Here is a 16,841-nt window from a genome sequence, read left to right as displayed (position 1 = left end):
TATTTTAATGTGTAAAACAACAAGGAGTATACTAAAATAGTTTGTACCATCTTAAATAAAACCTATTGAATATAATCAAGCTTTTTTGCTTTGTGGCTCAGAGAAGTCACTGTAACCCAGTTCTTGTCCCATGCAAAGACAGAAATATCTCAGGGGAAAATTAGCTTTGGAGGCAGACATAATCTATGCTGGAATCTTGGCTCACTGCCCCTTACCATCCATGGGATCTTGGGTAGGCTGCTTAACCCTCCTGAGTTTCTGTGTCTGACAGGAGAGGAGAAGAGGGAGGGGAAGTAATATTTATGATATACCACGTACAAGAACCAAATACCCACAATGATGTTTAAATCAGGTTAAAAATATGTACATCCTCAAACATTTATCAGTTCTTTACAGAAAAATCTTTCAAAAGCTTTTTTTCTAGTTTTTTGAAATACACAGTTTATTACTGGTATATATAGTCAACTCACTGTACAACAGCACGTCACAACCTTTTGCTACATAGTACTCATTGACCAACATTCCCCCATGTCTCTCTCCTCCCTTCTCTCCCCAGACCCTGGGAACCAACATACTATGTGAACATCTATATGATCAACATTTTTAAACTTCATGGATGAGCAACATCAGATACTTGTTTTTCTGTGCCTGGCTAATTTCACTTAATGTAATCTCCAAGTTCATTTATGTTGTTGTAAATGACAGATTTCTATTCTCTTTTATGGATGAATGGCACTCCATTGTGAGAAGCTATTTTAGACTGTAGATAATATATGAAAAATTGCCAGCTGCCATGTCTTCCATATAGTAGGCACATAATCACAAATGCAGAAAAAAATTTTACATATTCAATAGAATACAATGTGTTTAACTGAAGCTTGGTTGTGAGGCTTCAGGAGGGTGAGTTGGCCCATAAAGTCCACTGCACAGAGACCTTACTCAGAAGACTATCACATGTAGAAGGTTCTTTTGCCCATCTGACACCAGTTCACAATATTAACTACGACTTTCATATTATTTCTCGTCAAAGTACTCGAAACTGCATAATATACCAATTCTTGGGTTGAAGCAATAATATAACATCAGTTTATGTGAATTATTTCCTTTGATTCTGTTTATTCAAGGTGAGCTTCTGAATTGACTACCATTAGGATCTATTGTCTACGGTTATACAAACTTTGATTTACAATAGAAAAATACAGGATAAGAAACCTGCAGGGATAAACAGTTTTGTCTATGAATCACTTTAGCAAATAAATAATTGAATGTTGCAATTCCTAGGAATATAAAAGCTTTAAATCACCTAAACCTATCCCTAGCTATAGTGCACTGGAGGAGACACACTGTATTTATTATTAAAATTTGGAGTCTGGAATTTGCTCATGGCCTTTAGCAAGCTTGTCCTCAAGCAGGCTAGTTATATCATTATTTCAAAAATGTTCTGGTCAGAATTATCTCACTCTAAAAACATAATACATTCTTTCAGAGTTGATGGTTTGATGCCCTTCTCCATCAGCCATAAGGGTCCTTGCAAAACTGTTCCTTAATTTGAAACACTGATGTCACTCTTAAAAAATATACTTAAAGACTAGTCACCTACGGAAGGAGAACTTGTAATTCATGGTATATATTAGATCTATAATTGAGCTAGTTCTGGTGGACATCCTGGAAACCTCTTGCAGGATGAGTTAAGTTTGCACTTCATAATCAATGCATCCAACTGTCCTGACTTTAAGATGGCACCACCTGAACATCAGAGTGCCTTGTGATGCTATTAATATGAAGAATGGCTTGCTCTTCCACTAAATGCATCTGTTATTCAGCAAGAGCCTTCTAGCATCATACCTTTGTAATCTGAAGTAACTGGAATCAAATGGCTCCAGATTTCCTCTTAAGTACAGAAGCAGACCATCACCTCCTTTGTGTTACTGTTGTTTGCTCCTTCCCTCACAGACCCCAGTGCTATCTCCAAAGTCTGTTCCCAAAAGCTATGCCTTCTACCTCTCTGTCTGTTTTTTAATTTCTTCCTCCTTTCTTCACTTCTCTTCCTTAGCCTATCCCTATTCTCTTAATTTCCTACACACCCTTTTGACCTGGAGTCATTGCCAGTCTATAAATGCAACTTTTGTTCTGGCCTGAGGCCATTAGGCTTTTGGATCAGTTTCTGGCTTATTGCTTTCTGTTTAGGAGCAACTGCTATGTCACCTTCAGTTAGTCTCATTTTCGTCCTCCCTCCCTTTGGAGTTCAAATTAGGTCTGTTGTCCGTAGTGATTGAATGCCTGAAGTCTCTCCCGTGAATAACTAGGGGATAACTGCATCCTATTCTGTCACCTTCAATGTAGCAGACAAATGGTCTGTACCAAATTATTCATTACAAAAAGGTCACTTGAAAATTAAAATCATAATGCATTTCCTTTGAAATGGCATGGTGTATTAATAAGGCAATTCAGATATAAATAAAACAAAGGTGTCTCTTGTATAAAGGTCAAAGAATAACAGTAACCATTTATGTATTTCCTTATTAGGATAGTTTTCAACAAATAAGTATATAAATATCTGTCTACAATTTTTATGCATGACATTTCAGATTTATTGTAAATCAGCAAAAAGTACACTGAGTAAAGAATATAGCAAATTCAGAGCAACACGAAAAGTCGGAGAAGACACAAAAGAAACAGAAAAGAATAAATCCAAGAAATTAGACAAGGGGAGAAGGCTGAAAAAATATACAAGCTAAGAAGATATAAATTAAGAAATATAAAATGAGAATGTTGGGCAGGTAACTATACACGAGAGGGCCTGAGGGATGGGGGAGGGGAGCTCCAAAATAGCACGTATTGTCAGTTAAGTAAAGACTTCAATGTATAATACATTCATAGTCATTCATTAAATCGCACAGAACACCATGATATCTTAAGGTTACGCATCATGCACATTCCTTCCGATACCTGGCCATCTGGCCATCTAACTCCATAAAAAAGCATAGAGCATTCCTGGCTGCCATAACCTACAGCCCAATGATATCAGGAAAAGAAATGTTCTTTAAAGACCCTCTTGCCTTAGACTGGGACCTGGTTTAAACCTGGTTTTAACTTATCTTTCTCAAATATTCTTTTGTAAATTCCTTAATTAAAGGCCCTGAAGAAACACTGACCATCCAAAAAGATAGGAAGACATTTTGCAATTTTAAAGTAACTTCTCAGTAAAAATGTTGACAAGCATGGTAATTATCCTAGTTCTGTGAACACCAGGAGTAACTTTTGTGTGCATAAAAATGTATCCAAACTCACACTTCATGCAGATGCCTTCCTGGCACTGCCTGCCTTCTCCCTTGAAGGAGTAAGTCTCTCTGTATCTACTTTACAATAAATAAATTCTACTTACACTTTTGTACAGTCTATGTGTCTTTACTGAATTCTTTCATCAAGGACCCAAAGAACTGAGGACCACAGAAATTGAGGGACCCAGCCTCCCAATGAGAAGAAGACAGGTTAAAAAGACCACCACCACCAACAACAAAAAAGACAAGAGGCAGAGAGTAATGAATAGGTTGACAGGAAAGAGAAATAGTGAGTAAGAAGTAAAAGCTTATTTTTTCCTTTTATTTTATGTTTTTCTTCCCACTAAATGTCATTGCATAGTATGATGAGTTTCATGATGGCCATCTCCATAAATTTGTACTAAAAGTTGGAATTTCCTGTAGAAAAAAAGTATCAAGTTCACTCCAGGGCAATGAATAATAAATTAATAGAAATAAATAAACCTGAAAGCCCAGGGACAATCTTTATCTTGAAGCTCAAATGATTTCTATCTGGGATTATGGTTATTCAGCAACAACTCAACCCTGACTATAGTCTCTGAAGCCAAGTGGTTCCCCTCCATCACTAAAGTTTCTTTTTGCTAAAATCTTTGTCATGGGCCTCTGTGATGGGTTAGTGCTAGGCTTGGACGGCAGGTGAAATGGTCTTGCACTTCTCTATCAACATGACCCTGAGTGAGCTGGGAAAAGTCCTCACAGCCATCCACGTTCCAAAGAAGTGCTGAGGAGAGTGCAAGCTCTGCATAAAGGGCCTCTGTTTGACTCCTTGCTCAATTATAAGTCACGTGGCCTTGGGCAATGACATACCATGCTTCTCCTTTAAAACAGAGGGGCAATTACGGGTTTTACCTCCCTCGTAAAAGTTGCTTTGAGAATTGAGTTATTGAATATAAATTTCTTAGCATAATGCCTGGTCCAGTCTAAGTTTTCAGAGACAATTTTTACTGTTATTGTTACTGTCTTCTAACTTTAAAAAGCAGGTCATATTAATTACATAATCTGTAAATTCAATAATGCTTATAGTATAAACATACTTGTTCAAACAATATTTCAATACTCAGGAAGCAAATATTTGTCATTGTCCTTAAAATCAGATATATGTCCATTCCTAGGGCCCTATCCTTCCAGGCAAGTAGCTGTAATAAGTTGATTTTTAGAATAAAACACTTAAATATTTACATTCAGTGGGATAAATAAAAACTAAAGAGCCTCGCAGTATTTTTGGTCATGTTTTTCTGCCAAATGAATAAAAAACAAATTTTGAAGTTTTGGAGACTTCTGGATTTTGGAACTGTAGGTAAGGCATTGTGGACCCGTATTCTGTGCTCAGTAGAGTTTTCTCCTCCTGCATTATAAGTACATTTTTAAGCCTTACCTTCCTAGGCCCTGGTAATCCTAGGAACTGGCCAGGTCCTCATAGCTAGGCCTTGACATTCTTGGGCTGATCATAACCAATTTCACAGCACACCAACATCAGACAAGCCTACTTTGGAACCTTGATAGACAATCCCTCTGTAATCGTGCCTAACTCAGACAAAAACAAGAATATTGTCCAAATCAAAAAGGTGACCAAATAGTCTCCTATTCTGGGTAATCTAACTAGTGGCTGCTTCTTCACTAATCACACCTCTGCCATGCTTCATTCTTCCCCTTTCTAGACTTATTAAGATACCCCATCATAAAATTGCCTATGTTTCTTTTTTTTTAATTTGACAAAATCCAGCATTTATTTATGATAATATCTCAGCAAACTAGTAACAGATCAGAACTTTCTGAGACATTTGTGAAAAACCTAAAATCATAGTTACTTGTGAAACACTGTATGCTCTCCTGTTGGGGACTGGGCTACATAACTCAGATATGTTTCTTGACAGCATTCAATTCAGAGTAAAGCACTGTTTCCTGGAATTCTCCTCAAAAAGAACATAAACCCAAAGCCATTCTAACACCCTCTGTGGAGGTGGCTTTCAGACTCTCATGACAACAACTCAATAAATCCAACTTTATTTAGCTATAGGTGTGTCCTCTGCCTGTCTTACACTGACAATGTTTCCTCCAGATGGTCACCCTTTATAATTTTCTTCTTTGAAGGTTTTATCATAATCCTCAAGATATACTATCTGAAACTAAATCTCAATTTTTAAATTATAATGCTCTTCAATTGTGAAAATAAAGGTTATCATTCTTGTTTTTAGAACTTTGTATCTTAAAACTTTGGTATTAACTTACACAATGACCTTCTACTGTTATATTTGCTACATAAATCTTAGTGAATGGAAGCCAAATTTTAATAAAGAAAAATGCTGCTGGTCTAGCCAGGAAATATAAAAAATTGTTGCTTTCTCTCTGGAGCAATACATTTTCTAATGACCCTGAAAGTCACAGTAGAAGAGACACTTGGTTAAAAGAAGAATGAATTAAAACGCAGTAAGTCTAACAGCCTAGCTGTATAATCATAAACAAGCTCCTAACATATTTAATTTCTTCAGGTACCAAATAAGAATTAAATGATGTCTGTCTCAGTCTGTTTTGTGCTAATGCAACAGAATAAACCACACTGAGTAATTTATTTTAAATATTTGTTTCACACAGTTCTACTGGTCAGAAAATCCAAAATCAAGATTCCAGCATCCAGCAAGGGACTTCCTGCTGCAGCACAGTAACATGGCAGAGAATGGAAGAGTAAATAAGTGCTGCAGACACAGAGCCAGTGACAGTCAAAACTCATCTTTTTTCTTTGGTTCCAGAGGATTGAACTCAGGACCTTGCACTTGCAAGGCAGGTGGCAGAACCACTGAGCTAAAGCCCTGGCCCAAAACTCATCATGTTATCAGGAGCCAATTCCAGGTGTAATAGCATTAATCCATTCATGAGGGCAGAGTCTCCATCAGCTAAACATTTCTGAAAGATTCTACTCCTAACCCATGAGGATGGCAGTTAAATTTCAAAATAAATTTGGGAGGGATATATTCAAACCACCACAATGCCTAAGATTATTTTTCAGATCTAAAATTATGTTTTTGTATAATATTAGATCATCATGCAACATTATAAAATATTTTATGGAAATATTCAATAGATTTTGATATCTCTGTTCATAAAACAAAGAGTTTTTTTAGAAGTCTATACATAAGAACAAACCAACAATGTTTAGCTAATGCATAGGAGGATCCAGATAAAATATGCCCTTAAAATTTAAGACGAAGACTGGAAAATATCATTTTCCAAAATAAAGTTACTAATATTTGGCATAAAAAGACTAGATTAGTCACCTATGGAAACTCACCTTGAAGTACCTCACTAAGCAAGGAGAACAGAATACTTCTTAGAACTCACAAAATTTATCTATTTAATTTTTTACATATGTATTTATTTTTTTAACCAATTTCTTCTGATTTGCAATGGTTTATGTCATTTTCCACCTCAGTAGATGTCTTCATGGTTACTTTCTTATTGAGGAAAAAGCAAAGAGAAAATGACAGCACTAGAAGCTAGATGTCACTGACAGCACTAGAAGCCAGATGTCACAGCCTCTGCCGCCACTAGGCAGAGCTCTCAGAGTACAGCTGGCACATTGTCTGAGATGAAGGACAAGAAGTCAGGCTCCTATTATCTAAGAGGGGTAGCTTCTGCTGTAGTTGGATTGTTGGTAACTTTAACTCATCCTCTATAATACCAAATACCACTTTGGAAAGGGAGAGTCTACTGGCATTGACCCTTGTTTTTCTGTACCACAATTCACAGCATCATACTACTTAATAGCTCTAAAATGTGTCTTGAAACATTTAGTCGCAGTAAGGGCATTTACATTCCTTCTAAGTGTTCTTTCAAGATCAGTGGATTAACACTCTCCAGTGCAAGGCAGAATTGCAAAGGGCTCAAGATAGCACCTTGATCTTGGAAGAGAAAACAAATTTTGCTTATAATTTGTTTAGTAAGTTTAATTGGAATTCTTACCTTCCAAGCTGTTTTATAAACCAGGAGTAAGCTCTTGCCTTCTCCCTTGATGTACAGCCAATAAGAAGAATACAATTATACAGAACTTCATTTTCCTGAACCATTATTAAAAGTGCCACAGGGATGTCTTGTCAATAACTATATATAAATAAATAATGAGGAAGTTATAGATTGAGTTCTCTCCCCCTCAAAAAAAATAGAGGCAAGTCCTAAGTTTCTTTACCTGGGAATATAACCTAATTTAGAAATAGAGTCTTTCCCAATGTAATCAAGTTACAATAAGAGTCTACTGAATCAGCATTGTCCTTAACTCTTATTACGAGTACATTTATGACACAGGGGAAATTTGGACACAGACATGGAAACAGACACAAAAATAGAGATGGCCATGTGAAGTAGAAGGTAGAGACTGGAGTTATTCTGTCACAGACCAAGGAACACCTGAGGTACCAGAAGCTAAATGAGGGAGGATGCATCCTCCTGTCAAGGTTTTGGAAGGAGCATGGATTTCCCAACACTTTGATTCTGGATTTCTTGCCTGCAAAACTGTAAGGACAAACTGTTAAACCACCCAGGCTGTGGTACTTTGTGGCACTTCAAAGAGGTAGAAAAACAAGGCCTACAGGGGAGTTCTGGTGGAGGGTCACAATGTCCACTTCAATGGATTGTATTTAGAGTCAAAAACTAAATCTTCATTTCAGAAAGCAATAAGCATGTTTTCTGATATTCTAAATGTGTTATACAGAAGGTGCAGTGTTACCCAAACTCAGTGTTGCTAAGGTCCCTCCGCCAAAAATACCTTCTATGGGAAGCTATCTCCTAAATCTACTGCTTATTATTCTTTTCACCATCAGGACTGCATAACCTACTGCCCAGTGAGTACTAAGATCACATGCAAAAGCCTGGTATTTCTAGATTTTTGGTGGGTGCTTTTTAGGTATGACTATATAAGATAAGCACGGATGACAAATACTTACATTAGAAAACAAATAGCTTTGTGTCTAGCCCCTTCAGAGTATGGATCCTTTTAGATATCCTCAAGGCAGGTGCCAAAATTGGTTGAGGAAGGAATAATCAGACATTAGATATGTGAGGCAGAAGATTGGGGCACGGCAAAGCAGCTGGGTAATTGTGGGTGACTTGTCAATTTAGAGACCTGCTAATCAAGGAGAATGCTGTCTTCAATTCTTCTGGCACCAGATCTTCATGGGATCAAGCCAAGCCTACATCTAATACCAACTGGGGGACACTGTCTTCTATTCTTCTGGAACCTCATGAGATCAAGAGAAGCCCTGAACCTGATACCCAATCTTCTGGTATGAGCTCAAGCTGAACCCTCCACTTGATGCAGAGGGAGAGGGGAAGGGGGAGGGGGAGGGGAGGAGTAGAGAGGGTGAGGGAGACCAGGGATGTAGCTCAGTGGAACCGTGCTTGCCTGGGAAACGTAAGGTCCTGAGTTTGAGCCAGAGACAGAGAGACGGAGAGACTCCAAATTAGCATCTACCTTCCAGAATAACCCAGAAATCAATTGACTTTGGCTCCTTCTCTAACAAGAATTGAAATATTATTTGGCTTTATCAAGGCACTCACTTGCCATTCTTAACCTGTTTCTTTGCCTACAGTGAATGGACTGAGCTGCTTCTAAGCAAACAATAATACATCTATCTTTGCCATTTAACTATCTAGGAATTATGCCCTGTGAAGTTATAACATGCCTCATGCTGAATTTCTATACTTCCTTTGACTTCAAATTGAACAATAGCCTTTATAAAAGAGTTCAAATGAATAGGCTTGGGAGGATTACTTTAGGAATATATGTATTTTGAAATGTAAACTCTAATATATAACACTGAAAACATAAGTCAGAGACCTAGTTCAAAGCTTTGCTTGACAACCTATTAGTCGAGTGAAACTGCCAAATTACCAAATTCAGCATCATTTATTTATCTATACACTTGAGGAAATGCTTTAGGGTTGTTTGTAACATTGAGAAAGATAACTTATGTAAAGGGCTTAGCACAGAATTTGTTGTAAGTTTGTAAGTGCTCAATAAAGGATACATTTTATTATCGTTATTCTTCCAATTATACACTTCATCTGAGAAAATAACTTCCACAAGCTCCTGCACTACTACATTTAAGATGCTTATCATATCGCAACTTAAAAGTTAGTCTTCTCTCCTATTTTGTCATGAAGTTTGATTTCCTCTTTTTTCACATTTTAATGCTTTAATGAGTTTTTCCTTGAAACTATGAAGACAATATAAGCAACAAACCAAACAACAAAAATGTATATTAAAAAAGGCTATCATACTCTCTTTTTTCCAGGGCAACCAATATCAATACACTGTTTTCTATCCTACATACATTTCTCTTTGTTTTTATGACCACAATATGAAACTCCTGTGTATGTCAACAGTCTAGTACAGTGAGGCAAACGTTTTAGAGAGTTCAAAGATACAAACAGCCCACTGCGGCATGAGTGCCTTAAGTTCACTGCCACTAGATAGCTTCCTGTACTTATCCCTATGTTCAAATAAATACCTATATTTATATAAATGTGTTTCCTAGTTGGTACAGAAATGTAATTACACTAACCACAATAAGCTGTAACTTTGATTCTTTACTTGACAAAAACAAATGAATATCCTTTGGATCAAAAATCAGAGCAGTTAACATTCTTTTTAAACTTGTATAATAATCCATAGTTGAATAAAGCATCATTTAACCAAGTATTACACTTTTGAAAGATATTCAGATTGTTTTCAGTCTTTTTCCCCCCTATAATCAACATGGTGGAAAAACAACTTTGTTCAAATAATCTTATATATTGCTGTCTTTGCTTTTATATGCTAGATGCTGTAAAATGTGATATTATTGTGCCTTGAGTGCTATTCAAAATACTATACATTGATCTATCTCATTTAATCTTGATACAGCCTGATGAGGTATAATTATTAATGGTATTTTAAAGTATGATGAAATTGAGGTAAATATTTGTCCAAGGTCTAAGTTAGTTAAGTAGTGGATTGGAGGTCTCAACCCTGGCAGTCTATCCTCTAAAACTTTGTCCTTACGCAACTCTGAAATTGCCAGCTCACTGCCCCCAGAACTTATACATACAGTTTTTCTATGATAATTTCTACAAAATATCCAGTTTCTTTTTGGACCCCACAGAATCACTTATCTAATGATGGAAAACAAAGAGCAGGAGGTTGCTTCCTTGGTATACAGGTCCAATTTGTGTGTTTCCAAGCACAGTTGATTGTGTTCACTATACTCTGAGAAACTCTTTACATGTGGAATCTGTTTACCTCAAAGATTGTTTCTCCTTAAACATTTTGCAGCAGTTGAGATATAGCAATAAATATCTATTGCCGGTGATTGAAAGGAAATTAGAATGTGGCGTGTCTGCTAACAACTTTCAGACAGGAAAGTGGACACGGGGAATTTCCCATTCATAGCTTATCCTGTTATTATCATTCCTTGGGGCTTTTAATTTTCACAGAATGAAGTCATTTTTCCTCTCATTTTCAAAACAAATATTCCAAAAACTGATTACAATTATAAAAGCATCTACTTTTTATAGATTTCTTGTTAATTTTACTTACTTTCCCCAACAGTGTTTTAATTGGCCAGAAAATTCTAGGAACCTGAGCAAAGGGTGTGAATTTTACTAATCAAAAGAACAAAATTAAACTAAGCAATCTGTAAGTGCTGTTCCTTTGGAAGAGTCAACTTTGAGTCATGATATTGTTTTTGGATTCTTAGTTGAGAGAGGAATAAGGAATTATAAGTGCTAAATAGTGTCCTGATGCCAGCGTCATATTTCAGGAGACATAATAAGATAGAACCCTGGGAAAGAATTTCTTGCCACTTAGCTGTAGGTATTGATTTGGCCAAGAAAGCACTTATGGTTTACGCCTCAAGAAACTGGAGCTGAAGAGGCTCCACGTTAAAGACAACAAATACTGCGCCCGAAGAACTACGCAAGTTGTATGGATGACCTAGAGTTGAACCCACATCATCCATTGCTCCACTGGCATCAAGTTGGCCGTTTTGCCAGGGTTCCTCGGGGAAAGGAGGTGGAAGTGATTTGTACTGAAAACCTCCTGCCTTGAAAAACCACACAAGCGGAAAACAAACTCCCACTGAAGAACTGCAAAGGGGTCGAGGTGGACAGCAGCTCTGCGCGGGAATTACTTGGCTTCACCGAACTGCTCCAGTGTTCCTGAGATTCAGAAGCTTTGAGTTGTAATTACGTGACTAAGATAAAATCAGGTTAGTGCAACGGTCAGTTTGAGTGTCAGTAATGCCAGAAATAGCAAAAGTTTGTAAATTTTAAGCTTGAAACTTCTAAAATGTTAGCGTATGCTAAATAACTAACTGCACACACGCTCCTCCGCTGGAGGGAAGAAAAGCACTCAGAGGGCTCCGGGAAGGTGGCAATTCGTGGTCGGACCGCAGAGATCAGCAAAGTTCCCTCTCCTTAGGAGCAAAAAAGCCATCCCTAAACCCACTGCCTGCTTGGAACCACACAGTAGGTCAGACACGGCGAGGACGGTCCACTGCGTGAAGGGTAACCAGCGGACGGAGGGGAGCGCAGCGAGCCGGCCCCGGCGGGGGTGGGGGTTGAGCAGTCCGGCGCAAGGACTGCTGGGGTGGCGCTGAGCTCAGGGGCGCCGCCCCCGCCCGCGGTGCCCACGGGCGCGACGCCGTCCCGCCGCTTCCTTGCGCGCCCCTCGCCCGCTCGCCCTCGGCCGTGCTCACTCACTCACGGTCCGGGACACCTTCAACTCCTGATTGAGCCACTGGCAGAGGATCTCCGACATGGCTCGCCCGCGCCTCGGACAGCAAGCAAGGGCTAAGAGCTAGCCGGCAACCGGCCCTCGCTCGCGTCCTCCGGTTTCCCAGGGCAACCCGTTGCTAAGGAAGCGTATCCAGACAGGCTAGGTGACAGACTCCCAGAAGAGGGAACGCCAGAGCTCAGCCACGGGGCACAAAAATTGTCGCCTGCCCCCTGCTGGCGCGTAAGACCTGAGTATGCGCAAATTCAGGAGGCTTCCAAGCGTCTGGCAGCAATTATCAATATTTTTTTAAAACATTGACTGTTATTTTAGTTATAAATCCTTATTTATCGGGTAAATAATGAAGGTTGGACTGTAAGGAGCTACTTTGACATCACAATCTGGTGGGAAAAGTGGTGCTGTCTACTGAAATGAACTTTTAAAAAATAGAGCTAGTTCTTTAAAACATTAATTGTAATACTTTTCATAATTGGAACTGTATCGATAAAGTACAAGCTTTTCATTCAGATAAGCCTGGTTCCTGATGTCTGATTTTTATCTGACTAGCTGACTACCTTTTGCATTCAGAAAAACTAACCTGTCTTAAACTCAGCTTCCTTATCTGTAGGATGAGAACATCAATATTTGTGTCACAGGGTTGTGAGGATTAAGTGAAAAAAAAAAAACCCGCGTTAATTCCTGGCTCATAGTAGAAGCTTAACATGTTTCTTGTCTCTAAGGTTATGAATTTTTGCATTTTTATTACTAGTTGACTGAATTTTGAATAGCATAGAGTTGCTTATATTTTAAGTTTTTGAGGCAATTATTTCAAAAGCTGCTTTGACTTTATGACTAATTAAATATTTATTCATACCTAAGTAAAGATTCATAGGAAGATTTTAAAATTTGTATTTGTTCCTCCACATGTGTTCTGCTTATTTCTTCATTTCCCCTCTCCTCACCTTAAATTATTTTCTAATTATTTCTCAGGATGTTTTATAATAACTTTGCTCACTTGATGATATTCAGTGATGCAATAGATGTTTGCCCTTGTGAACACAATAACCACCAATTTGGGTGTCCTTGTCTCTCCCTGCCTTTTCCATCCTGTGCAACTGGTACAATTCCTATTCCCAAAGCCCTGCCCTATTCCTCCACTCAGACGTTGCCATATATTCCACTAGAGCAGTGCATACCATCATCCATTTCATGTGATTCCTTCAGCGGTTAATGAGGCTCCTTCAATAGTTAATGCAGAATCTTTACGTAAAAAAGTAAGATAAACTTGAATAGACTATATCGGAGGTCGTTGTGCATAATAAGGAGAAACACATATTTACCCTTATGGGTGATTTGGAGGGAGGTAGGGAACGTTTCTGCTTCATTTATATGGTTGTGCATATGTGTGTTTGATTACATGTAGGTATGTGGGAGCATAAATATGTGCATACATACATATTTTTTTCACTATGTTTAATTTATTAGTACATGTCTTTGATATGTAATAATCACAGTCATCTTGGGGGATTTGGTACATTTAGGGGTATTTGGGCTGTTTCCAAGATTAAGCTATTACAAATTGTGGTGCTATAAACATGGGTGAACATATATCACTGTGGTGTGATGTTTTTAATTCTTTGGGGAAGATACCAAGAAGGAGTGTAGCTGGGTCAAATGGGACCTCTAGTCCTAGTTTTTTGAGGAATCCCCACACTGATTTCTAAAGTGGTTGCACCAGACTACACTCCCACCAATAGTGCAGGAAGGGCTTCTTTTACCCAGAGCCTCACTAGCATTTATTATTAGTTGATTTCTTGATAATACCATTCTTTCTGGGGTGAGGTGGAATCTCAGCATTGTTTTAATTTGCATGACTTAAATGACCAGTGATGTTGAACATTTTTTTCATATATTTATTTGAGGTGTGTGTTCATCTCAGATGCTCATTTTTGGATTGGGTCTTTAAATTTTGAGGGTTTGATCTTTTTCTGTTCTTCATATATATTCTAGATATTAGTCTTTCTTCTGAGGAGCAGCTGGCAAAAATTTTTTCTCACTTTGTGGGTTGTCTCTTCACTCTGTTGGTGATTTGTTTTTAATAAGATGAGACTCCAGTTGTTGATTCTTTGTAATATTTCCTATGTGATCGGGGTTTTGTTCCTAAAATCTTTGCTTACACCTATCAATAGTTTTGAAAAAATTAAACACTTAAGAATCAATCTAACAAAGGAAGTAAAAGATGTTTACATTTAAAACTACAACACTCTGGGAAAAAAAAGATCAAAGAGAATATCAGAAAATGGAAAGATACACCTTGCTTGTACGTAGGAAGAACCAACATAATAAAAATGTCAAAACTGTTATACAAACTTAATACAATCCCAATCAAAATACCCATAGACATATAAATGAAGCTTGTTTTTTTAAATTACCATCAACTCTCTCTTACCTACTTAATAACAGGTCTGCATTAGTTGATTCTAAATCACACAGATGTGGGAAATATAATGTGTGATGAAATTATAGTAAAGATGTATCTATGCTTGTTAAGAATTTTGCTATGTCTAATTTTTGGAAAGTAGAGCTCAATTTTAAATTCTATTAATTTGATATGTCTACCAGATGGATCACTTTTTAGATTAAAATATTTTTATATTAAGCTCAGCAAATGATTCCTATTAAAGATACTTAGGATATTCCCAAAGACAAGGCAAGATTTTGAAAACTACCAGCAAATTAATGATTTTAATATATATTAAAAGAGTAATGCTATGATGACTAATAATTATACTAAGTTTTATTGCTTTCAAAGTATTTTTATTTTATCATTCAGGTAGAAATTTTATTCTGACAAAAGTTTCATGAGGGTAAATGTTCAAATATACATATTTTTCAGTCAAAACAATGGAAATATTCGGAATCAAGAAGTCAATCCCAAAGAAAGGTTTATATTTGCTAGTCTTTGCTAGCTATTAGCAATGTCTAAAATATCTTCTCCAATATATGGATATATAGGTAGATAACTAGATAGATAGATACATACATACATAGATCAATTGATGGATCAATCAATACATAATAAACGTATGTATATACAATTGCTTAAAGAGTGAAAGAGAGGGTTGGAGTTATAGCTCAGCAGTGAAACACTTGCCTAGTATGTGCAAGGCCCTAGGTTAGCTTCCCAGCTCTTTTAAAAAAAATCTTAGTAATGCAATTATATCATGAGAAATATATTTTAAATTTCAGAGCCATGGATAAAAGAAGTGAAAAGAGGAAATCACTGTATTCATTTGTAGTGAAAATGCATTAATATTTGAAGGACAACTGTTTGTTCTATAAACAAAATAGACCACCATTATATAAAGTCTCTTAAAATATAAAACCAGTGCCTTTCATCTCCAAAAGTTACTTTTATTTGAGTTTTTAGTATTTAAAAATCAGAAGCTCCCTATTAACATGGACAACACTAGAGACTTAAAGGATCACCCTTTACACTATTTCACTTACACCATGTCATCTGTTAGCATCTTAAGAGAAATCAGCAAGAGTGGGAGGCAATACCTTATTGTCAGACCTGAGTGTAGATGGCCCTAAATATCCTTATCTTCTGTATGTGTGGATTCAACCAATAGTGGATCAAAAATACTTAAAAAGATCAGTGAATTCACTCATCAAATCCATCCTTTAGCACGCTACCAGAGTGAATTTCAACACTTAAACTATTTCACTTCGCTCTCTTTTAATTTGTATGATTTCCAATGAGAAGTACACTATTATTCTTATCCTTGTTCCTATATACATAATATGTTTTGTTTTGTTTTTTCTCTCTGGATTCTTTTAAGATTTTTTTCTTTATCTTTGGTTCTCTGCAGTTTGAGTATGACATACCAATACCAAGGTATAGTGACTTTAAAATATAGATTTATCTTACTTGGTGTTCTCTGAACTTCTTAGATCTATACACAGTTTGATGTCTGCCATTACTAATTCAAAGTTCCTTCTGCTCTTCCAATGACATATATTTTAATACCTTTTGAAATTTTCTGATGGTTCTTGGATATTATGTTCCATTTTTATTGATCTATCTTCACTGATCCATTCTTTGGCCATGGCCAGTCTACTGATAAGCACATAAAAGCATTTTCCTTTTCTACTAAAGAGCTTTCAAATTCTACCATTTCATTTTGATTCTTGGAGATTCCATATGGCTTATGTTACTCATCTATTTCTTAAATTTTAGTTTGTTAGTATATGTGTCTAGTACACAATGCTTACATTTCTTGTGGGAAATTGTTTCGTGTATGTAATATATCTAAATTCCTTTTTTCATTCCCTTTCCTTTCTTTCTCTCCCCCTTCATCCCTTAACCCACTCCCCCCACATTATTTGTACAAATACCAACTCAACTATCCATCTATTCTTATGGTACTACTTTTTTTGTTAAAACCTTTAACCTTCTAATAAAAGGGAAGAAGGTCAGCATTGCAAATGCAAGATAATACAGACTTCGACACAACTGGTACTAAGCAGAAGCAGTGTCAAAAAAAGCACAGTGCATAATGTTTGTACAACTCCTATAATTCCTAGAAGTTTCAAGTCAACTAGTTGTCCAGATATAGCCAATTTTATGGTAAAGGACTGGAAAAAACTGATAGTGAAGGTCTCCAAGTCCATAGATATTGTCATGACCTTTTTCATACTATTGTCTTAGAAATTTTGCCAGATTACTACTGCCAGCTCTGCATAGGTGCTTTCCTGCAAAAATGTCCATATCT

At 37.0% G+C, this 16,841-nt stretch overlaps 1 protein-coding gene across 4 annotated transcripts in view; it reads right to left on the bottom strand.

Annotated features, from left to right (window-relative positions):
- Spef2 (sperm flagellar and cilia associated 2) overlaps nucleotides 1–12,209 on the bottom strand; it is a 163,079-nt gene extending 150,870 nt beyond the window's left edge. For all 4 annotated transcript variants that reach the window (XM_087189290.1, XM_013073533.3, XM_021261506.2 and 1 more), the window contains exon 1: nucleotides 12,051–12,209. In XM_087189290.1, the coding sequence (XP_087045416.1) occupies nucleotides 12,051–12,108 (58 nt within the window). In that variant the 5' untranslated portion in view covers nucleotides 12,109–12,209. The remainder of the gene's footprint in view (nucleotides 1–12,050) is intronic.
- Between the last annotated feature and the right edge of the window lie 4,632 nt (nucleotides 12,210–16,841).

Source organism: Heterocephalus glaber, unplaced genomic scaffold (genome assembly GCF_053883595.1).
Source record: "Heterocephalus glaber isolate CG9 unplaced genomic scaffold, H.glaber_assembly_v1.0 deba00001538, whole genome shotgun sequence".
Taxonomy (NCBI): domain Eukaryota; kingdom Metazoa; phylum Chordata; class Mammalia; order Rodentia; family Bathyergidae; genus Heterocephalus; species Heterocephalus glaber.
The sequence above is the reverse complement of the archived record's forward strand: the minus strand, read 5'-3'. Positions and strand labels throughout refer to the sequence as shown.